The sequence below is a fragment of the Doryrhamphus excisus genome, chromosome 3, assembly GCF_030265055.1.
Source record: "Doryrhamphus excisus isolate RoL2022-K1 chromosome 3, RoL_Dexc_1.0, whole genome shotgun sequence".
Taxonomy (NCBI): Eukaryota; Metazoa; Chordata; class Actinopteri; order Syngnathiformes; family Syngnathidae; genus Doryrhamphus; species Doryrhamphus excisus.
In genome coordinates, this window is record NC_080468.1 from 26,204,828 (window position 1) to 26,230,179 (window position 25,352).

At 41.3% G+C, this 25,352-nt stretch overlaps 1 protein-coding gene across 4 annotated transcripts in view; it reads right to left on the bottom strand.

Annotated features, from left to right (window-relative positions):
• The window catches only part of arap2 (ArfGAP with RhoGAP domain, ankyrin repeat and PH domain 2), a 131,583-nt gene that overhangs the window by 73,100 nt on the left and 33,131 nt on the right, over positions 1-25,352 (bottom strand). For all 4 annotated transcript variants that reach the window (XR_009129175.1, XM_058069131.1, XM_058069128.1 and 1 more), the window contains exons 11-16: positions 22,456-22,655; positions 20,427-20,512; positions 19,993-20,175; positions 14,150-14,324; positions 8,973-9,101; positions 2,160-2,304 (exon numbers count right to left, since the gene is read on the bottom strand). Coding sequence is in view for 3 of the 4 variants with exons in the window: in XM_058069131.1 (XP_057925114.1) it covers positions 2,160-2,304; positions 8,973-9,101; positions 14,150-14,324; positions 19,993-20,175; positions 20,427-20,512; positions 22,456-22,655 (918 nt within the window). In the remaining variant the exon portion in view is untranslated. The remainder of the gene's footprint in view (positions 1-2,159; positions 2,305-8,972; positions 9,102-14,149; positions 14,325-19,992; positions 20,176-20,426; positions 20,513-22,455; positions 22,656-25,352) is intronic.

Here is a 25,352-nt window from a genome sequence, read left to right on the forward strand (position 1 = left end):
GGTGTTTGGCGAGGCAGCACACTTTTAGTTTCGATGCCGTTTGCCAAAGTAAACAGGAAATACGGCGCTCGTAAAAACGCTGATAGGTCAACGTTAAAGTGAATCATGCGCAAGTGAGAACTATGCAAATGCGACACGCGTTTGCGGGGAGAAAAATGACACAGAAGACTGTGTTTACTTGAGTTTGATGCTCGGTAATGCATCATTTACATAGGCAGTCAATTCTGCTGCAGTCCAATAAATGAAAATAAATGTTTAAAAGCTGCATAAGCTGCTCGGGGAAATAAGCATTTAAATGTGTGAGCAGGTCTAAGTGTAGGGGAGAAATGCAAATGGGGGATGATGATGCCGATTATTATTATCATTGTGATATTATCATTATTGTTATAGTTGAATTATCATTATTATTTAATTTTATCATTATTATATTATTATTGTTATTATCCATCCTTCAATTTTCTATAGTGCTTGTCCTCACTCGGGTCACACTGGAGCCTATCCCAGCTGTCTTCGGGCAAGAGGCATCATATAATAATAACAATAATAATCATCATCATCGGCATCAATAATAATAATATAATATATTAATAATAGTGATAATTTCATGGCCAAGACCAAAAATAAAATTGTAGACCTGCACAAGGCTACAGGAAAATAAGCAAGCAGCTTGGTGCGAAGGTAACAGCTGTTGGAGCGATTATTGGAAAATGGAAGAAGTCGACATGACAGTCAATCTCCCTTGTTCTGGGGCTATATGCAAGATCCCATCTCGTGGGGCAACAATGATCATGAGGAAGGTGAGGGATCAGCCCAGAACTACACGGCAAGACCTGGTCAATGACCTGAAGAGAGCTGGAACCACAGTCTCAAAGAAAACCATCAGTACGACATTACGCAATCATGGATTAAAATCCTACAGCGCACGAAAGGTCCCGCTGCTCAAGCCAGTGCATGTCCAAGCCCATCTGAAGTATGCCAATAACCATCTGGATGATCCAGAGGAGGAATGGGAGAAGGTCATGTGATAGGATGACAAAAAAAATTAACTTCTTGGTCTAAACTCGACTCGCCGTGTCTGGAGGAAGAAGAAGGATGAGTACAACCCCCAGAACACCATCCCAACCGTGAAACACGGAGGTGGAAACATCATTCTTTAGGGATGCTTTTCTGACTGCACCATATTGAGGGGAGCATGGATGGGGGCATGTATTGCCAGATCTTGGCTGACAACATCCTTCCTGACAACCACCCTGAAGATGGGTGGTGGCTGGGTCTTCCAGAACGACAACGACCCAAAACACACAGCCAAGGCAATTAAGGAGTGGCTCTGTTAGAAGCATCTCAATGTCCTGGAGTGGCCTAGCCAGTCTCCAGATCTGAACCTAATAGAAAATCTATGGAGGGAGCTGAAAGTCCATGTTGCCCCCAAACCTGAAGGCTCTGGAGAAGATCTGTATGGAGGAGTGGGCGAAAATTAATAATAGTATAAATGATAGTCAATGACTTGTATTTCCTGTGACTGTGCACCGTGGCGCATTGTGTTTGGGCATGGCTGAGGGCAAAGCTGAACGAGGAGGAAAAGCGAATACGGGAAGGTACTGTAATATGGACGTGGTTTGGTTTCAATAGAGCAGAGGTGGAGCAAGAGATCATTAATACAAAGTTTGCAAATCAACAGTGACGGCAAAGGTGACAAATTGGTTCAACCATCTCAAGCACAAACACGTGAAGTCACAACAGGTGAGACAAAGTCAGCTAGCACATCTACACCTACCGAGTCAAAACCTATTTAGCCAAAGACATGATGTCTTTATACTTATTCAAAAAGGACAATATTTAGCTGCATTACTGTTCTGTAATTTTCAGTTGCTAATAAACTGTATACTTGAATTCTAAATACTTGGCACTGATCTACAGTATTATGGTAGACACTAAATACACTTGTACTAAATTGCACAGTAAATAAATCAATAAATGTTCTTTACAATTTCAGACAAGTGTATTTAATTATATGGGTTAAGGTTTGGTTTTTATTCAAAATTGTATATCATCATTTTATGACACATGCCAAAAATATTGCGATACATGCTTAGGTCCATATCGACGAACTCTAATGATTATTATTATCATCATCATTGAGACAGTGTGAGTGCACCTACCCCGCCCCAGTCATTGTCTCCGTGTTGCTGATGGCCAGGCTGACCACGTCGGTGACGGCCACCCTGCCGACCGCCGACGTGCTGTTCACGCTCTCGTAATAACTCAAAAAGCCACCCTCCAGCGTACACCAGCGACGCGCCATGTCTGTAAAACAGCATCACAAAAACATCACATTGCGTCATCTGGACCCTGTAACATCTTTAGTAACAAAAATAGCAATAATAATGAAACTATAAAACACATGTCAACAAAACAAATCAATGAAATCCGTAAGATTCTGGTGCATTCATTTACTTATATTGTTTTTTTTTTACGTTATTTTAATGAATGTACAGTATTTCCACTTTTTATAGTCCACTTGCATTAAGTCCAGTTTTAAAAAAAATGCTAGCATCCACTTTGTAATCAGCATTACTGCCACCTACAGGACTGGAGTGAATTAGGATGAATGTAGTTAGTTAGTTAGTTAGTTAGTTAGTTAGTTAGTTAGTTAGTTAGTTAGTTAGTTAGTTAGTTAGTTAGTTAATTAGTTTACGGTAAAACTACTAAAACAAAAGTAATCTATTAGTCCATTAAATTTGAGTGCATTTTTTTACTCTGTAAAGCTACTACACTACTGCCACCTACGGGCCTGGAGTGAAATAGCCTAGCACGGGTCGGCCTGTGCACTACTTTTGTACGAAATTAGATGTGTACTTTTGAAAATAAAAAAGCCTTTTGACTGGATTCCACTTTAGCACTCTACCCTTGCTCCAAACCCAAACATTGTCTTTCATGAGCGTCTGACTGTGCGAATTACATATCCAATGAGCATGAAGTTCATGCAAACATACCTAATTTTGGATTTTCAAAGTCATCGTGCCATCTGTTTCTGTTCTTTCTCTCTCGCTCGCTCTTTGTTGCTCTGCAACAAACATGCTCACACAGAGAAAAACAAATCCAGCACACCACTCGTCGCCCCAAAGTTTCCACTGTATTCCGCTCATGAATATGCTAATTTTTCCGCCAACTGTGCGTGATGCCTGTGAAGGAGCGGATGTAGCGCCAATAAAAAAAAAAAAGGGAAAGGATGCGAGGAGCACAAAGACGCTATTCACTCTTGCACTGCCTCTCGGTGTACCTCTTTTTGCTGCTTCTGTGTCAAAATAAACAATTTGGACACACTTTAAAACATGACTTTTCGCCGCGGCCTTTTAAAAGAAAACCCTCCTCCCTGAGAGAATAAAGCACTAATAGCAGCGGCTGAATAGTCATCATCTCTGGCGGGCGGAAACCGGTCGTGCAGCACAGAGAGGCAAAGAAAGAGAGTGCATTTGTTATTTAAACTCCAATCCACTCTTTTCGGTGAAATGTTTTCTTTGTGATGGGGGGTGGGAAATAAATCACAAAGCGCTTCTGTGCCACGTCCCTGGATTGTTGCGCTTTTATGGAAAATGTCATGTCCGTCATTTTGTTGGCCTCTGAGTGCTTGTTCATTTCCACCTTGTTCCCTGTGTCCCCACTCTAATAAGCACATTTGTAGTAATCACAGTCATCTTCTTAAGAGGCCCACTTGATTTCCCAACCGCTCCACCTCATATCACTAAGGAGTTTGAATTATGGATGAATTAATGTGACTCTATAAGCATTAGCGGTGTCACGGTATGCCATAATTACGGTTCGGTACATGCTACATTTTGGGGGTTTTGATGGTCACGGTTTGGTGCATTTGGCTACAGTAAGGGGTATCTAATCGCCGAGTGGTTCTATTGACGCTTGTATTCAGCTGAGCGGCAAATTTTAAGTGTGTCATGCTGAGTCATGCATTGATTCGGAAATCAAATACAATCCATCTACAAAGATGAGGGTGAAACAGGCATGGGTGTCACCTTTGTGGCACCCGGGCCATTGCAGAAATAACATTTAAAAACATAAAGGCATAATGTGATGTATTTATTATAACTATCAAAAGGCAGCTGGACAGCCCTGACATAAATAGACAAAGAAAGTAGATAATGGAAAAACTGAGCTGTATTATTATCATATATTATCATAAGAGTGCAACCAGTCCAGGGTGTACCCCTGGAATAGGCTCCAGCATACCCCCGTGACCCTAATGAAGATAAGTGGCATGGAAAATGGATGGATGATAACAATTTGCTTTCAAATAATGTTGACAATATCTTTTTCAATATCTTTGAGTGTCAATTTGTGGGACAATAAACATTTAAAAATGCACCTGCTTTGTTTTATGACTCAAAAGTCATTAAACTCATTACATTGTAATGAAAATTAATGTTAAAATCTCGTCTCATGGACCCAATTTCATGCATCATCTCGTGAGTCTGATTTCTCATAACCCTTATTTAGAAAATATATACAATAGTAGCTTACAAGGTTTCTTTTAAGGTTTGTGGAACAATGAAAGTAAAACTGTGGTGTTTACACTTGCACACATTTTGCAAGTGTAAATGTGTGTTATTTAAATTGCCTGAAAAGGTTGTAACTAGTTTACACACAGTTTGTGCACTGTTTATGCACGTGGCATGCAATTCATGAGCGAAAATGGTCTACTTCCCGCATCCGTGAAGCGGTTGTGGTATTATTTGGTCTTGCTTTGTCCCTGGTAACGCCACACAACAGCAGGGCTCATCAATTTGCAAGATGATGAACTCCAAGTACAGTAAGTCCATGTTTAAGAGAATGCAAAAAAAGTAGGAAGAAGGCATAAACAGGAAAAACAAAGGCACCGGCAGTGTGGGAGAGGGAAGTTGCTTTCGGCATTATTAACGGAAATTCACAAGGAACATCAGACAGGCTACAGAAATCACTTGAGAGCTCCCCCAACTCCTCGCCTATGTCAACCCATTCATGTGAACGAGTCACACCTTGATATGCAACACCCACGTGCAATGCACTTCACACCGGTTTACGATCAATTTGGCATGCAAAATGGTATGGTTTATTTTGGATGTATGCCTGTATCAATGTTGTTGGCATCCACACCCACCCCCTTTGATTGCAAAAAGTTGGCCACCCGTTGCTGTGTTGAAGCAACATCCTCTTGTTCTCCTCGTCTGTTATCAGCTGCCCTGGCAGGAGGCTTGCATGTAATGTGGAGCCCAGTCACATTGACATTGTCGCCCTATTCCCCAACATCTTTGTAATTCCCAACCAGGGTACCTCAGTGACAGAAAAAGGCCTTTCAAGCTGTGGTTTCTCCTCAGCACTATTGCTAAGCCATGACTTTTGGCTGAGCTGTACTGTGTTTGATGGGCAGTTTTTCTTCTTGTCCATCAATCAATATGGAGCTTGATATGACTCTGTACTGCACCAAATTATCTGTGTAGAAAAATCGTATTTGGAATACATGCACTGTCACACCCCTGTTATTAAAATATATCTCAAAAAGCTAAAAAAAAAACATTTGATCTCTAGGATCTTTCATAGAATGCCGCTGGCATGTACAGCAGCGCAATACAGGCAACAATAGCGGTTGATTTGCAATCAAGCAGCTGTTCCCCCCCACACACAGCAAAGACCCCCATGGCCGATGCGCTCTCCACAGGGGTCCCCGACTAAATCACCAGAGACGAAATGCGCGCCTCCGAAATGGGCGAATTAGCTCCTGCAATTTTATTTTATTTTTTTTTTACAAAGAGGAATCTAATCTCTCACTTTGTGACATTCAATAAATGCTTAAGTGTGCAAAATGAGCCGGCTGATGAGACTAATCAAGACGATCAATATGCCCATTAAACCCTCTCATGTTAATCAACATTTAAGAATAAAGCTGTTTATGTAGAAGTTCCAAATGAAATGGACTCGCAATAACTTTATGTGATTAACAAAAAATAAAAAACAGACGGCACTCCCGCCTCCTCTCTCAGCCATCTTTCGCCCCTGCTGCCAATCATCTGCCTATCTCGCCATCAGGGATGAAGATGTCTGCTGGACAGCTTGTCAGCAAGCTTGAAATGGAATCTGAGAGAATGACAGGATTGCGGAGCACATGCCGTAACGACTGTCTGCTTCATTACTAGAACAGACAGAAAAACACTAGATATGCAGTTCAGATCATCACAATTCAAGTGTGAATAGGGTTAAACAACATTGACATTAACAGCTGTGGCTGTAGACAACCTCTTAATGGCTTCATTTGAAGTATCAACTGGTCAACATCAAACAGCTTTAAAATGTTGGTATCATTATTTACAATGACCTCATCACAATTAAATATACAATGCAACCATGTTGACCATATGAGAGAACTAGATTTTCTATTCCCTTTTCTCATGTACTGCAAATATGTCCTCTTTATAGCATGCCATGTTTCTGCGAGGATATCACATCTATAGAAGACCATATTACTGTAAACCAAATACCTACAGTACACCTTTTTAGTAAGGCTTTATTAAGCCTCGAGCACATTGCATGCATTATTAACAACCCGTGTGCATCTATAGACCGTCAAACCATTAGCCTGCCGGGGAATGGCATACCAAAATACATTCCTGCAACTAATAGGAACATATCCTTGCACGTTTTCAACAGAACCCTTGAATTTTTCAGCGGATGTGGTGAAAGCACCACTAAAAAAGGCAAAACTGTACACTTTTCTATAATAGATGACAACAGAATGCATAGGTCAAAATAATAGATGTGGAAAGGTACACAGTCTTCCCTCACTATGTTTTCAAAAACTAATGATCACTGTTGACTATGACCCATTAGTAGTTAAAACATATCGAAAGACAAGTTTATATGTAGTATTCTGGTCACAAGGCATCAATAATGCTTAGAGACCTTTACCTATGACCTTTCACACTGCATGGAGGCTGAGCCACCAGGGCCAAGTCAGCATGCGATCAAATCGAAAAAAGGTTCTGCTCTCATTCTGCTCTTCATTGGAGGTGGTAAGTTTTTGGCTTCTTGGTCCTTTTTCCCCCACTTCAATTATTCATTCATTTTCTACCGCTTATCCCCACAAGGGTCACAGGCGCGCTGGAGCCTGTCCCTGCTGTCTTGCGGGCGAGAGGCGGGGTACACCCTGGACTGGTCGCCAGCCAATCACAGGGCACATATAGACAAACAACCATTCACACTCACATTCATACCTATGAACAATTTGGAGTCACCAATTAACCTAGCATGTTTTTGGAATGTGGGAGGAAACCGGAGTACCCGAAGAAAACCAACTCATGCATGGGGAGAACATGCAAACTCCACACAAAGTTGCCCAAGGGTGGAATCGAACTCAGGTCTCCTAGCTATGTGGCCTGCGTGCTAAACTCCCTCACCGTGCAGCCCCCACTTCAATTACAATAAGGAAATTGGAGAGCACAGTGTAAAATTGACTATTGGGGTGTTATTTCATTTCTACGGGGCTTTAGTAACGTTAAAACCCGTATTTAGAAAGTCATAGCCTAATTTGTGAAGCAATATTTACAGTAAACATCCTTACTGGTTGAAACTTAACGACATATTCTTGTTATATAAATAAGTGAAAACCCGTATTTAGAAATGACTAATGACGAAAATATTCAGTTCCTTAATAATAAAATATAATATTATATATTAATATTATATATTATTATATTTCACTATTGAACAAAGCTAAATTTGTTCTCAATCAGAAATCACTCCACACTCTTTATTGCTCTCTGGTTCTACCATATCTTACTTATTGTGTGGAAATATATATATATAGTCTTAAACCAGCCATGATGTGCTATACATATTACATGATGTGCTATGTGTATATTACCCAATACATATATCACTATATTGACAGTTACTATGGTACCCATTATGTCATTGTGGGTCATATCACCTCATACTTCGGTACGTGACAAAAAAAATATTCTTAAATTACAAAAAAAAAACTTAAACCATATTAGGAAAGCAGGAAGTGAACAAATGTAACAGTTACTGATTGTAAAAGTACCAGATGGAGGGGTAGGATTTAATAAGCTTTGCTTCTTCCTACTCCTTTTGGACATGTGGAACTGTGAACTGATTATGTGACGCACTCAATTGTAATCTGATACATGTTCAAATGAAATAAAACCATTACCATTACCATTAATATTGAATCTTTCTTTGCGGAAATTCACTTATTGCTCTCGGGTCTGGAACAAATTAACCGTGATGAATGAGGGACAATACCATATTAGGTTATATATACAGTGTACAGTATGTATGGTGGAGTGAGGTTCCCAAAGTTAAAGTTAGCAGTGCAAGAAAAACCTTGCGTTCAAATTCATCCATCAAGCAATTAACATAACACAGATTGACTATTCATTCCAATTCTAATGGTGGAAAAACATCCTCAAGGGAGTGTTTTATCAGATGTCATCCCAGCTCATCCTCCCTAAAAGACCACCATTTCCCTCCTAACCATCCAACTCTTGCACCCACATAATAACCCTCCATCCCCGAAGGCAGCAATCCCAGCCTGCTCCCTCTCCTAATTACCCATGGGCCCGGAAACACTCCAGCTGTTTGGAGAGGTGGGACCATTGCAGAGCAGGAGGTGCAGCAGCTGAGGAAGTGGAAGTCTGATTAAAAGTTTTTAAGGACACTGGAAGGAAAAGTTTGGGCAGCACAGTCGTAAAAGTTACCTACTTCTATGATTCCCAAAGGAGGCATCTGAAAAGCACATTCATTGACTGTCTTAAGCGTCAGTGTTTGGCGTCTGTTTGAGTTTGACAGCTGACGGACTGATACTGATTGATCGATCAGTGCTTAATTAGAACGGACATCATACAAACACACTTCATACGGATCACGAGTGGTTTGAAGGGATTTTGTGGGATGGCCTGGACACTCACCTTCTCCTTTTCTGCGGTCAGGTGGCGTCCCTTTGCCGAGGCCTGGGGAGATGTAGAGGAAGCCATCCATGAAGAGAGACACCTCTGACAGACAGTTGTTTTCAGACCATGGATCAAGTCTAGGGAAATCTGTAGAAGGGGAATAGATAGTGATGATACATCTTTTTGGCGTTCCCCGCATCACTATACTCAATTTTTTTTGTTGTAGTTGTAGTGACTATGACAAAGTAAGATCTCGACACGTACAGAAGACCTTATGAAACGTCAAAAAGACGTTGTTGGTTGTACAGAAAAATTACTGTGAACTCATTTAGTGGATTAAATTACTGTTTAATAAAACATTTTAAACACAGGAACAACAATATATTAGTGCACCAGGATTAATCATGACACAAACTGAAAGCAGTAATTATTCAAGCATTATTTTACAAGTCAAGAAGTGCCGTAAAACTACTTAATTTTCGTATATTTGAAAAAGAATAGCCATTGGTATTTGTAAAGAAAATTCTAAAATCGGAAATAAAATTATCCATGTGCAGTCACTAATTATCATGAGATATTCAACATAACATTAATTGTATTCAATAATTAGGGCAGGATACTGCCATACTGCATTTTCTTAATTGAAAAGATGTTTTAATAGTTTTTATAATGGTCAAAAATGGATGAATTGTAAGGCTGTCATTATATACTCAGCTCACGAGACGAGACGATGCACAATATAGCGAGAATGAGACGAGAATATTTTTTAACATTACTTTGATCTCGCAAAATTAAAACTAGATCTCCTGACAACCCATCACATAAAAGTTTTTGTTGTTCATTTTGCAGTAATTTAAATTTAACATTACATTGAATTAGATCACGCCGTTCATATCCAAAGAAACTACTACATTTCTTTAAATGTCATTTTTGTCCGCTTTCATCAGTCAGCCAGTCAGTATATACTTGAAGCTGCCAGACTAACCAAGAGGAAGGATTCAGAGTAAAATAAACATACATTGAAGGCAGTATAACAGCCATAATTCAAGCATGTCTAATCCGGTTATGGCATATATGATGAATCCATTCAGTACTTCATGCTAACATCCATGTTAGTAGAATGTAAACAAGCCAGTAGCATGGCGCAACAGTAACAAGCCTCCCTGTGTGTGTCTTCCAAACAGCCCCCATGGGCCACTAAAGCTGGACCCGCTAAAGATGGGACTGTCATGTCTGCAGGGGTGTCGGTGGAAGAGCCTGGCCTGCGCCGATTGGCTGCGTCCCCAGCGAAGGGAGGTGACATGACAGAGTGCTCAATTAGCCATCTGGTCGCCCATGGCAACCGGTGCAAAGCAGTACCCCGCGAGCTGTGGACAGCGGGGCGATGAGACGCACATCCAGATAGAGCTACACATTATAAAGGCTGTTATAATTGGCTACATGTGTAAGGCAGGTTGAGTCCTAATGATAACACGGAATAAAAGGCCAGGAGACAACATTGCACGGTGTAAAGGCATGCACACATTTGCTCCGCTGACGAAAAAAAACTTCATTGCCAACAGTAGTGAGGGCAATTTGAGTAAAAAAAAAAAAGTGTTGCTCACACAATGGTGTAAATAGTGTTATTATTATCCATACAGAATACATTTTTCATGTGGGGAGATTCACAAATTGGTGGAAGCACAGAAAGACAGTAAAAAGTCACATCCACAGTGTGAAGCTTTACAATGCAAATGCATACTGAGTGTACGTAGCAGGCAGAAAGGGTTTCACCATAAACATTATTTACACTTGTTTTATCCTGCAGTAGAGCTTGGTGTGCATAGAAAAAGTTTTGTGCCACATTAAATTGCATCAAGAGGAGATACTGCCTGCCACAAGTGTAGAAGAAAAAAGGCTTCGTCCTTTTGGTAGCAAAGAGGACACAAGCCAGGTGGCACTCTGCCGCAAATGTCCCACACCTGCAGCACTTTACAACCAATTAGAGCACTGGAACACGACTCACACTCCAAGGACAGACTCAACTAAACCATAGCGGGAATTAGTTTTGTCTCGCCATCAAAACACAAAGTAGACTGTCAACAACATACCATCATCTTTTTGTGATATTAATCATTTCATCAGGGGGGGAAAAACAATGATGCTGATTCATCCATCCATCCATTCCTTCCGCATTTAGAGTCAAACCTCAACAATATTCAAACCTCGTCATCGATAACGTGGTCCGCACCCCTCACGATTTATTGGTTCCAGACCCACAAGTAGAATTCCTTAATTATAAATCAAATATTTACAAATATATAATACCTTTTTATGACCTTCTGACTGTTATATACTGTTATACCTTCTGACTGAATATAATTAGAGCCCTCCAGACATGACATAACACCCCTACAGTTACCTTTACACTCATATTACCAAACATATTAGATGTAATCAGACAAAACAAGCCATTTAAAACAAAGAAGACCTGTGCTCATGTGTGTTTCTATAAATGTCTTCCGGACATTTGGCAGGAAGTGATGTTGGGGATTCAGAGTAATGCCACAACAGTACCCCGTGTTACTGTTATGATTACGATGATTATTGTGCCTGTGGGCTGAGCATGTAGGTCACACAGTCAGGAGATTGGGAAGTCCTGGGTTCGATTCTCCGCTTGGGCATCTCTATGTGGAGTTTGCATGTTCACCCCGTGCATGCGTGGGTTTTCTCCGGGTACTCTGGTTTCCTCCCACATTCCAAAAACATGCTAGGTTAATTGACGACTACAAATTGTCCATAGGTATGAATGTGAATGTGAATGGTTGTTTGTCTATATGTGCCCTGTGATTGGCTGGCTAGTGTACCCCGCCTCTCACCCGAAGTCAGCTGGGATAGGCTCCAGCATACCCTAATGAAGATAATTGGTAAAGAAAATGGATAGATGTATATTGTCCATGTTGTGAGATCATTCAAACCTGCTATAATTATTGACAGCGATCAAGTCCGGTACGGGTTACTAGTGACACCTGGTGGCCAGTATGGACTGCAGTTCATCTGCGTCCTTTAATTCCTGAAACTGAATTTGTATTTTAGTTCATTCATTCATTTTTATGCTTGAAAATATTTTATTTAGGTCAAGAACATGTAAAATAGCTTAATATGTGTATTTATTTTTACTAATAAAAGGACTTAGTCAACCACGAATCAGTTGTCATTCGCTCATAAATTTTTGAAAAAAACACAATAGGTTAGTTAGGGAGCGTTTGGGCGAAAAAGTTTACAAATACGAGCACCTATTTAATGACTCTAGCATGCTGGTAGTCTGACACTTTTTTTAAGTTTTATTGCCCACAGTAAGAACAGTTACGCTCCGGTCCAACAGTCTGCAGGCAGCTCAGCTAACACACGCCCCTCCTTCCACACTTGCAGCAACAACAACAACAACGCGTATGCCCCAGTAACATTCACAGTGAGGCGCATTCACAGACACCAGAATTCACAACATCAATGTAAAAACAACAACACGTTTGTTTACTACTAGTTGCTAGGGATGTAAATATCTTTATGATGAACGATTCGATTTGAATTTAGATACATAGGTTACGATGCAATTAAAAAAATAATAAATAAAAAGAGAGGTCGTCTCATATCCGGGTCAGTGCAGTTGTGTGCATCATGTCGAAAAACAGCAGTAAAAGTTTTATGATGTGTTTTTTTAGCTCCAGTAGTGAAAAAAGTAGGCCCCGTATGCTTTAAATGTATCCGGGATCTTGAGGTGTAACCTGTGGGACTGAAATGCGCATACAAAAACAACAGAAGAAGCTATAAATACACTAAGAGACCCCCCCAGTGGAAGCCTTTGACTATAAGGGATCGAGCCATCATTGAAGTCACCCCGAAGGTGTTCAGAATACCACGTACCTTTGCCTCTCCGGCTGCATCTGGGATGTGGATATGAAAATGAACGTGTTCCAACAACATCCCAAGGTGCCGTGGGGCGAGCAGGTGTAGGCGTGAGAACAAGGCCCGTGGAGGACGCTATAACAAAGTGGCATCCTAAAGGAGGGGAGGGGGAGCTACAAATGAGGTAGTGTTGGGACGGGGCGGTGCGGGGCGGTGCGGTGCGGTGGCTCAATGTGGATGACAGCTTTGTTTTGGGACAATATCCAAGGGAGGGCTTTTTATTTTTGGTATCATGCAATGGCTTAAAGTTCCTCATCATAAAGCAGGAGGAGTCCATCTCTGTCCCTACAGTTACATCCAATACCACATAGGGGTAATTACTGACAGTTTGTACCTTTTCTAAGGCCAAAAAGAACGACAAGACAACAGGTTTGTCTCCAAACTGTTAAAGGAAAGGTCAAAAGCACAAGTAGAAGTTCTTACGACAATCCTTCAAACAAATACACTGAGGATGGTGACATGCGGGTATGAAACTTTTCCCAGCATCTTTCCGACGGAACATTGTGAGCACGGAAAAAGTTCAAAAACCTACAAACTTGTAGGGCCAGGAGGCACATAAAGATAAAAAACACTATGGAGGGACTTCGAGACATATCCATTCCTCGCCTTACTTTAAAGTACTTTATGGATGTGGGATACAAGTTTTTTCTGCACTAATAGGACGAGGCGTTAACTGGAAGCAGGGAATAATTGGAGAGAGGCTAAAAACTAATTAAATGTCATTCATTAACAAGCATATTGCACAACACATCAGCAATAGAACTGATGATGTGACGGCGATAACGTGCAAACTGCCCAGCCAGCACCAGTTTCACACCAACAGTTTAAAGTGCATGCAGAGGTAGATAAAGCTACCTGAGATGAGCACTCATTATACTTAAATGTAGTTACTGTCATCTAGTGGAGTTAATAGAAACAACCGAAACGCCACCGCCACTTTTCTTTGGAGCCGAAAAAGCCGAAGCATTTGTGTACAACCCCCCTCCCCGACACCTATAAAAAACGATCACAGTTTGATCATGTGTCATTTTTCCACCGAGTAATGTGGAAACAACAAGCTGACTTCCAATATATTCACCCTATAGGCATGTTGTTTTACGACTATGCAAATTGTTCTAAAGTTATGCAAAGTAATGGATATCACCATGACGCTACCTCCACTGCCAGCAATTATCTGCACTGACACAGCTCATACCTTATGATGGCTAAATAAAAAGGTAAAGGAAAATACAAGTGAGGGGTGTATTTACCTGACAGCTTGTTCTGATGCAGGAACTCCATTTGCAGCCTCTGGCCTGCACGCTGGGCCAGGAGGTACGGCGTGGAGCAGGTCGGATGCCCAGTGGCGCACATAACATCTGCCCCACTGAACACCAGCTCCATGGTGTGCAGCACATCAGGCAGCAGCACCGCGCCACACAGCGCCTGGACGCACATGAAATGAGACGCAGAGAGTGGACTTTACTCCCTGGGGTAGATGATGTTTTTTAAACCTCTTCAATAATGCATTTTAACCGAATATTCGGTCTTTTTGACATGAATCACACCACCCTGTGGATGTGCGGTCACACATCAGACTCACAAGCCTGTCACTTTTTTTGGCTCATTGGATTATATCTTAAGGAAGAGACATAAGTAGAAAAAATACACCTAAAAGAGCACAAAGCATCTATAAAACGTCACCACAAGACCATATAAAAGTATAGAGTGGAGTTCTGCTTGCTGATCTCCAAAGAGAAGTTAAAATAAGATCAAACTTTAATACTTCCGGCGCGAGTCATTAAATCGCTAATCCCTTTTGGAGCACAGAAAAGGTGGGGAGGTTGTAGCGACTATGAGCAGGACAAATGGGCCACATTAAACACAGAAAGAAACGAGGCCTTTCAAAGACAGAGCAGAGGTGTGGGATTACACTTGTGAATACAAGATGAAGAAAGCTCATTCTTTGGACTTTTATGTCATATCAGAATCTGAAGTTTATGTCCAATTTATGCGTCGTGCCCCTTTAAAAGTCAGTCAAATCAGCTCATCTGTTATTCATTCATTCATTCATTTTCTACCGCTTATCCTCACAAGGGTCGCGGGGGGCGCTGGAGCCTATCCCAGCTGTTTTTCGGGCGAGATGTACACCCTGGACTGGTCCAGCCAATCACAGGGCACATATAGACAAACAACCATTCACACTCACATTCATACCTATGGACAATTTGGAGTCGCCAATTAACCTAGCATGTTTTGGAATGAAACCGGAGTACCCACGCATGCACAGGGAGAACATACAAACTCCACACAGAGATGGCCGAGGGTGGAATTGAACCCTGGTCTCCTCACTGTGAGGTCTGCGCGCTAACCACTAGACCGCCGTGCCGCCCCTCATCTGTTATTTTCGATTCAATTTCTTCAAAAAGTAATTATGTCTGTGATATTGCAGCTATCTTTTTAATATATCTTTTCAAGGAACAATAAACTGGCCTGATGTGTCCAGATACTAATATTTTTCAATAATCAATTTTTTTAGACCATTTTTTCATTTAATAATGCAAGTACATCAAATCAGAAGCAATTTTAATTTCTCAGAATTGGAATAGTTTTATTAACGTAAGCTATTTTTATTACCAGCATCAGACAGATGTGCGCCGCTTTTATTTTAAAAATAAAAAACCAAAAAAAAACAAAACCAGCGGCCAACATAAAAGGGTGGGTTACATTAGCAAGCGCTAACACACAACTCATACAACCTGAGTGGCACACATACAGCCGCATTAGCATGCTCTGCTAAACCAAGCTAACCCTGCTAGCTTATACTGGCTAGTCCTGTGGTTGTAAGAGTATCAAAGTTTGTTCGCCAATGTTTCCGGTTGTCTGCCTCGACATGTTTACAGTACTTCACCGAGAGCTGCTTGGTGTTTGTGAGGACGTGCAGCTGTGAATGAGTGGTCCGCTGGGGAAATATTTCCACACACTCTTCCTGTTCGAGCTCACCGCACCATGAGAGAGCTGTCCGGGCACAGTGAGGGGGAACTACAGCTGTTGCTCCGGAGCCGAATATTCAGCTGCCAATGTGAAATTAACAACGACAGAGACGAATAACCAACGTCCAACATGAAACAAGTGCAAAGTGAACCTTTTTAAATGCAGTCTGTGTGGTAAAGAGACGGGAGAGAGTAAAACAAATTTGCATGCATATATGAATTTACTCACTACGACAAAATGGCCAACGTAATAAGGAGTATTGATTAATTATCAACACAATTATTACAATTTTACACAATTATATCAATCAATTATCAAGTAGCAAGCTAAGTGTGCTGTACAGTCAATCATGGTGGTGGAAGCGTCACGGTATTTTTGACACTCCAACACAAGTGAGTCTACCTCACAAAGAATGTCCAAAGTGTCAATATTTAGTGTGAGGACCATTGTTATCTAACCTTAACCTGCCTTAATCCTGAACCACAGCTCCCAAGTGTCGGCAGCCTTCATGCAGCTCCCAGATCATGACTCCTTGACTGACTATATCAAAATGTATTTTATATAGCTGGGTATTTTTGACACTCCAAAACAAGTGAGTCTACATCACAAAGAATGTCCAAATTGTCAATATTTAGTGCGAGTACCATTGTTATCTAACCTTAACCTGCCTTAATCCTGAACCACAGCTCCCAAGTGTTGGCAGCCTTCATGCAGCCATCAGATCATGACTCCTTGACTGACTATATCAAAATGTATTTTATATAGCTGGGTATTTTTCATTCATTCATTCATTTTGTACCGCTTTTCCTCACCAGGGTCGCGGGGGTGCTGGAGCCTATCCCAGGTGTCTTCGGGCAAGAGGCGGGGTACACCCTGGACCGGTCGCCAGCCAATCACAGGGCAGCTGGGTATTTTTGACACTCCAAAACAAATGAGTCTACCTCACAAAGAATGTCCAAAGTGTCAATATTTAGTGTGAGTACCATTGTTATCTAACCTTAACCTGCCTTAATCCTGAACCACAGCTCCCAAGTGTTGGCAGCCTTCATGCAGCCCCCAGATCATGACTCCTTGACTGACTATATCGAAATGTATTTTTTATAGTAAAGTCCCTTCACAAGATAAACTCATTGAAATGCTTGCTTGGTGTCCTCATTTGGGTGATATATCGCTATTAAAAATAACCAAAATATAAAAAACACTGACTACATTGGAGCAGTGAGGTTATTGTTTGTTATTGGTCTTCCCACGTTTCAGTTGACTTGATATACAAAGCATTGGATTCCTTCATTGTCTTTGTTAGAAGTCTTCACCTGGGCCGATCACTGAGGTGAGACAAAAGAAAACTCGTCAGTCTCCTCCATTGATGTGACATTGTGGACGCTGACCCGCAACAAAGTGGATCAACAGCGGAGTCAGGTGGCATCGGAAGCGGAATCTCAATGAGCAACGTTTTCCTTTTTATCCGACTGGGCCCAACTAAGGAAGCGTTATCGATCAGTACGTACATGCTGCCCGAACAAAGAGCTTATTGATAAAACATCTGAAATAACAAGTAAGCATCAGCAAACGGCTATCTTACAGTACATACTGTAAAAGTGTGTGTTGTTGCAGTGAACCACAGGGTCAGATTAAGACTCTCATGCTGCCCGGCCTTATTCTGGATCATCGCTGTAAAATGACCTTCTGTGTCATAGCAATTACCGCTGCCGCTGGAGGCATCGTGTGTGTGTGCGTGTGTGTGTGTGTGATGATATAAGTAGGTCCTTTGACACCCCCTTCTCTAGGTCACGCGGCCTGCCGAGACTCCGCCGAGGTCGCTGGGATATGAGCTTCTAATGGGGACCGTGGGAATAGAAAACAGAGCGAATAAATGAGAAGCGGGATGCGGAGATTCTACAACAATTTTAGTAGCATGGACCTCCAGTGAATTTGGATCAGCAACACTGACACCCACGCTCTATGTACTGTATATGCTTTGCCATTAGGGTCAATGTGGTCCTTAATGACGTTTAAGAGGTCCATTAAATAACCTCACTGCATTGTCACTAACAGTGGCGTCATTAGGCCTATTTTAGGAGGCTTCAGCCTTTTCAATGGAACACTTTGGTCATAAGGAACTACTGTGTCACTCACGACGTTGCACTAAAACAGTCTGATTCCTGAAATAGTTCAGTCTTTCGATTTTTCACACTTACATGCACTGCTCTAATCCGATCGTTGGCCTGACGCTGTGTGCCTCTGGAATGCTAGGGGGTGACTTGGGTTATTTCAGCTTTTTTATCTAAGTGGGCAGAGAAAGAGAATGCTAAATACCAATAGCTGTCACTAATACGGATGCAACGGTGTGCATCCGCCCTGTACGAGACAATCCTCCCTTAAGGGCTCGGTTTCAATACATTCCGCATCTCTGTGTGTGTCCACGTGCATGCCTGTCCAGGCTGGCGAAAAGCCCTCCCTGCAACATAATGTCCCATTTCCCACAGTGTGCATAGTTCAAGTGAGGGGCAGTCTGCTTAAAAGCGGATAAGAAGGTACGGCTGTCGACGTGGAAGTGGAGACCTATGTGACAATAGCCGCAAGGGTTGTATCCCGCTTCTGGTGTCGGACCTTGTGCATGTCAGTGGAAGCGTCTGCGATCAGTGGAGGCAACTTCAGACGCCACCGGTGTCCACCGGGCCCCCCGCCTCGAGGTGCGGTGTAAATGTTTTTAACAACTCTCTAACATCCATCAATGGCATATATTATAACATACTACACAAATTTGCGTTGTTACTTATAACACAAAGCTTAGTGTTTATACTACATTGGATTAGTGTATATTTAATATACACACATCCTTCAATTTTTCTGTATGCTATATTAATATTTTTGCATTTTGACATTTTTTTCCACGTTCTGGCTCTGGCTCTCAAAACTGATCTTCCACAGAGACTACCGCATCCGTAGAGAGCCTGTGCTAATGATCAATCGATGAAAATGTATACATACATAGTCAAACACAGTAATAAAAGTGTTTGCATGCAAGGCTGGCTGCAACCAAATTCATGCAAAAATTCAAATTTTTTTGTGCATGGTAATGTAGTGACTGTTTGTGAGATGACTATTCTAAAATTATATAAAGGTGACTATCCACTGTTTAAAGCCAACTTATGTTCATTCAACATTTTATTCATTCATTCAACAAAATTCAAAATGTCCTGAGGATCTCTTACAGGTTAAATGGACTATACTCACAAATGATTCATTCACTACACAATGTTATTTTAGTTTTACTTCTGTATTACTATTATTCTCATTCTCTAGTTATTTAACTAGGGCATTACTTATCATACAGCATGTATTATTCATTACTGCACAAAGTTCTTGTCTACTTTTACGCCCATATTTTATTTATTCCATTTTTTCTATTATTTATTTACTCTACTTACTATTTACCATTTTTTATTTTCTCATCTATTATATTGCTACACATATTGTATCTTTCAGACATGTTGAATTGGGCAAGTGTATACATGTACATATACTATGTGAAAAATATACTATTTGAAATAAACTAAAACATTACTAAAAGAGTGCAGTGCAATTATTCTTGCCCCACTTCTCGACAAGTTAAAAAAAAAAAAAGTTTTGCATAACACCATAAAACAAAATCCCTCCGGGAGAGGTAATCATTTTTAGAGATTAAGGCAAGCATGCAATCCTACACAAATCACTTCAAAACCTATTTATTTTTACTCTAAAGTGACACTTTAAACAGTCATCTGCTATACGAGTTGACCCCTGGGTGCATAAAAGCTTGGTGTAGTCTTTGTAGTCCGTAACAAATGTTCCCAAAGGATCAGGCATCACACAGAGCGGTAAATAGATATGACACACAATGGAGAAAAGATGTCCAATTAAATCAGCTTCACGACCAATGCATTCGCTGGAATCACATTTTTTTTGCTTTTGCTTCTTACATACATTGCTTGTGATTTATAAACGTGCACTACGATCTTTAGGTCTGTTTTGAAGCTGTTTGTTGGAGGTTGATCCTGTCCAAAGCTGTCGAGTCCACTATATGTAAGTATGATCTCTTTTTTCACAAACAATATACTTCTTTACTTTAAAGATGTACCTTGTTCAGCTGCTCCGAGTCATGAAGATCATCCAGGACCCGGCGGTATTTTCGCTCCCGGTACTTCCGGCGGACAAAGGTGGCACGCTGCTCGGCCGAAGCCCTGCTGTGGAGCTCTTCCTCCAGTGGCAGGTTAGCCGCCCAGAAGCTATTGGCCTTCTGGTTTCCCACTTCCAAGAAGAGCTGAGGATGGATGGCAGACCATTAAATTTCAATTGATTTCAAATGGAAATGAATACTGGCGATGATTATTTGGAACAGTCTGTAAATACTTTTTTCCATGCTATCCTGCCATGAACCTGATGATCCTGCCTAACCCACCTTATTTCAGATCTCTAATAAGTATCTTTTCTCGAAGGAGATGTAATAAAGGATCCCTTTACACAATAGTAGTAGTTGGTAATAGTGGCCCCAATAAGACAGGATTTTCATACCTCTACAAGCTCATTGCTCCAGATGCTGCTGTCTAGCTTCAAGCTTCGCACCTTAGAGACACTGGGGCCGAGTGAGCGGTGCTGCCCTGTCGGCAAGAAGAAGAAAAATACAACTCAACAAACACGATGGAGCGTAGAGAGCAGACATCTTGAGTCCCCTCAGCGCTCCTTAATTGGAAATGAAAGCGCAGAACGAGGGGGCCATTAATTGCTAATGAATCATGAGTAATTCATTGTGTTTGTTGGTCGGCCTGTTTATTTGGGTGAACAGTGGGGTGGCTTGTGGGGTTGCTTGTGGCCAAAGAGAGCACGCATGTGAATAAAACATGAGACAAGAACCACGCTGATGTGTGAATTATTGTCCCTGTAAGTAATGGCGGATTTATTCCATATTGAAATAGAGCAGCAGCAGCAGCATGACTTGACACAGATTGAAGAGCTTTATGATGGGGCTACAAGCATCCACTGAGGCGGACAGTGCCATAAGGCTTGTTGTCGAGGTAACGAAAGCCGGGTGAGGGTGCCGTCCTCACATATAAATAGCCAAATGTCTTCATCTTTCCCCCGGTGAGCCACAACAAAACACAAAAAGGGCATTCCCATCACAGCGGCTCGTCCACAAAAAAGGCCAAGCTGCCACACTTTTCACCCCCAATTAAAAACTTTCCCAGCGACTACAGTGACAATGCCATACAGGCGATCCTCCCTCTTCATAACAACTGAAACATGGACCGCAAAGACTGTTGTCTTACTACACAACATTTTTACAAAGAATACTATGAAGTGTGCCACTGGAAGTAGCAGATGGTTTTTGGGGATGTTGTAGTTTGAGCAACCAGGGCACTTTCATCAATGTTTTCAATAATAATAACACAATGGAACCTCAGTTAACGTACGCCGCAGTTAGCATGTTTTTCGATGAAGTGGAAAATTCCCACAAATATTTTGCAATGATACCTTTAGAGACAGGGAAAGCATTGTCATCCATGAGAAACTACTACTTCTCCGCATTGAGAGAAGGCTCGGGTATCTGGTTGGGATGCCTCCGCATGGAGGTGTTCAGGGCAACATCTGATCGGTGGAAAAACCCAGGAAATGGAGAAACTGTGTCTCTCAGGATCCACCGGGAGGAACTGGACAAAGCAGCTGGGTAGAGAGAAGCCTGGGCATCTCATTTTTTAGGCTGCTTTTCCCGCGACTCGACCTCGATTAAGCGGAAGAAGATGAATGCGTGAATGGATGGACATGAATAAATTAACATTCAACATCACTTGTCGGTACTGAAGACTTTTGTTGACAAAGACGGCGATGGTATCATGGTATAATATGGTACAATCACCGAAACAGTGTGCGAGAACTGGGGCAGAATTTTGGCCAAAATTTGTCGAAAACCGAATCACACAAAAACTGTGAAGTTCCAAAACGGAGGTTTCACTTTATGATTTTTCTAAGGCTCGACCAGTGAGCACAGATTATCTTTCCACATGAAATGGAACATAATGGACTCTAAAAAGTCCTTTAAGTCAATGCAACTAATGAAAATGTGCGAGTACGAGCAAGGCCCACATCAGTGAGTGAAGCGACAGGCTATTAAAATTCATTCAGTCTTGCTCCAAGAAGAAGAAGAAAAGCCAGTCTGGGATCATTTTTACCATTAGCCTTCTCATTACTTCTTCCCTCTTCCTCTTGTTCAGCACTTCTCTTTATTGTCCGTGACATCAGAGTGCTAATTATAAGTGAGGCAAGGCATCGGTATTCTGAGCGGACGACCGCCTAATTTAAAGGAGAGTCTCCTCCTCTCTCACCAAGCGTGTCGACCAAATGTAATATTAAACAGCCCAGCAAATGAAATCATTTAAGGATGTTTGAGGAGGGATGTTGGATATCTGATGGCTAGCAATTACATGGGCTTTGCTGAGGTGAGGTGAGGAATCCCATTAAAAGTTCTGGCTCTCAGGCATGAAGGGATAAAGAGGGAGGGAAGAGTGCACCATGAAGTGTAGATAGAAAGAACACACTTCAATCCTACCTGCGCACTTCTTACAGATGACCACGCCTAGGTTGACAGACGCCCACTCTGGCTGCGGAGCACGACAGTCGGCGCAGCTCTTGTTGGAATCGTTAAACCAGATCTTCTCGGCCACCTCGTAGTCGGACAGCGTCTCTGCAATGGACTCCTGAATAGCTTCCTTCCACTCCGACTTTTCTCGTTCTGACTCCGCCACAAAGCTACAAATAATGGATTACTGGTTATAAAATTGATTGGAACAAGCAATTAAAAAGCATACAGTGTCTTTCTAATGAAGTGATTGGGGGGGAATTTTATTTTTGAAGGCATTTCCGAGTGTGGGGGCTGCATGACTTTAAACTACTATAAATGTTCCAATTTATGTCTCTATTCAATTAACTGCAGAGTCCCCTATAGTCGCCAGATGCATGGTCTATAAAATCAAATAACTGACTCATTAAGGCTAGGTCAAAAAGCATTGGCATTAACAGCTGTGGCTGCAGGAATCCACCTGATGTGGTTTTCATTAACACCACAAAAATGTGCATTTGAAGTATCATGTGTGGTCAGCACCCAGCAACATCTACTGTATTGCAAGGCCATGTTTCTGACACATACTGTATATATTAGAGCTACACATTTTTGTAACATTAATTTTCATAGCTTATTTCAAGCCAATATGCTTGTTTTTCCAGAACATGAACAAAATGCTGGTATCTACAACTCACATTTAGTATTTCACAATACATTTATTTCTAGTCTTCTCACATTATTAACTGAAAACCTGAGTGAAAAGCAGGTTTGCCCGCATCTGCTGATCCTCTTCAGCCGCATCCGCTGCCTTCTGAACCGCAGATGCAGCCGACTCCCTCTTGAGAGGAGCTTGGCAACTTGGCACCACTGCTGAAATCAGTGTGCACAACGCATGTTTCAAGCACAGCACAAACGGTCACTTTTCAAGGTCCACGTGTGCTGTGCACTCTCATTGGACAGCCTGATGTGCAACCACCATGCGCATGCTCACGGAGTCACAAGTGATTACAGGGAGCATGCACGGCATACACCATGCGTACGCCGACGTAACCCCGCACACAACAAATGTTCCTCCTGCAATAAACGTGCTACGTAGTGTCTGCATGCTCCCAAATCTGTACTCCATACTCATACCCAAAATTTGCCCACGCTTGCAACTACAACCGGGGTTTTATAGCCTCTTCCGAGAGCCTCAAACTCACTAAATCCTGTCAAGTGCTCACCCCTAACTGCCACAGCAATCTGTCTGAAGTTTTTCAAAGCACCACCATAATGCAACATTTTTTTAGGCACATTTTGGAGGGTTCAAAACTCACTCACAAAGACAGGAAGTCCCACACAGGACAGACATTTTTGTTCCAAATGCTAACATAGATTCTGAATGACAGACAGACAGACAGATACTGGAGATAATGTTAAAAGGTGTTTGCCAACGTCCTGATTTCTTTTTTTTTTTTTTTTTTTTTTTAATGTTTGTCACATTTAAATATTTCAGATCATCAAACAAATTAAAAAACGAAGAAACATAAAAAACACTGCTGAACAAAAATAACATTAAGGCCATTAGAAACGTTAATAACATTAAATTCAAGACAGCGGGCACGATCGTGCATCAGTCACTGACGTTTTTTTTTGTCTGCTTTTTGCTGCTGATATACAGTCAGTTAGAAAACTGCTTGTAGTACTGAACACGGTGCTTTTGAGAAAAATACAGTCAACAACGCTCACACATTATTATGTTTAATGCCATGTATAAGCTTAAACTAGTGTGTGTGTACCAAATATAAAGCCTAGCCCCCCGGCCAATTTTATTGACTCAATGTGGCCCAGTCAAAAAGTTTGCCCACCCCTGGGTTAAAAGCTTGTTGTGAGTGCACTGATAGCTTGTGGATATGGGCTCCTGCCGAAAAAAAAAGCTACCGTTTACTCACTGTCTCGTGAGCGGCGCAGTATGTAAACAATTAGTAGTTCTGAAGTAAAGCAGATGTAACGAGATTACAATTTAGCCGGACCACTATGTAAGGGTAGAAAGAAAAAAGTAGCAGAATGTACGGTACTAATGTAACCACCTTGTATGCATAAATCAAAGCATGACAATTACTATGAACCTTCGGTGTGGGAATTACCTTCATTTATGACATTAGCATATTGTGTAACATCAAGAATCCTGTGTTTTTTGAAACACAAACCAAAGGAAAAACAGCATACAGTACAAGTGTATCCAAATTTAATGTATACTTGTTTTATTACCTTTGATAACTTCATAGTTAACTTATTTTTACACTTGTATGACAATTAGGTATGCAACAAAGTAAAATGTCAACTGTTTTATTGCTATCACTTGTTACTTTAACAGTGAATAACTTCTTTTTATGCTGATGTAGAACATGGAAACGTAATATTTTTACTATTATTTACTGTGGTTAACTTCTTTTTATGCTTCTATTCCAAATTATTTCCATTTCCACTGTTTCTTACAGGGAAAAACATCTTTGAATTGAATGAAATTGGGCCCAAGAACAATGACTCATCGGCCAATCTGATATCAGATTGTTGAATGGTGTTCAAAATCAGTTTGAAGACAAGTCCCAACTGACAGTGCAGTTTTATGTTATGACCTCCACCTTGGTACAATGGACTTTAAGGCAGTTCTTCCAGAACCAATGCGTCCTCCACTGGGGATAATCCAAAGACCTCTCATGTCAGGAGTTTTCATTAGGGAATAATTCCTCTCCAAGGTACAAATATTGTCAACACACACACACAACACACTGAAAGCAGATTTCCTCTGATATGCCCTTGAGCTAAAAGGGTTTATCTGCAGATTTACTTAAGTCCAAATGCTTTGCAATAAGTTTCCTTTGCGGCAAAGTTGAACGTCTTTG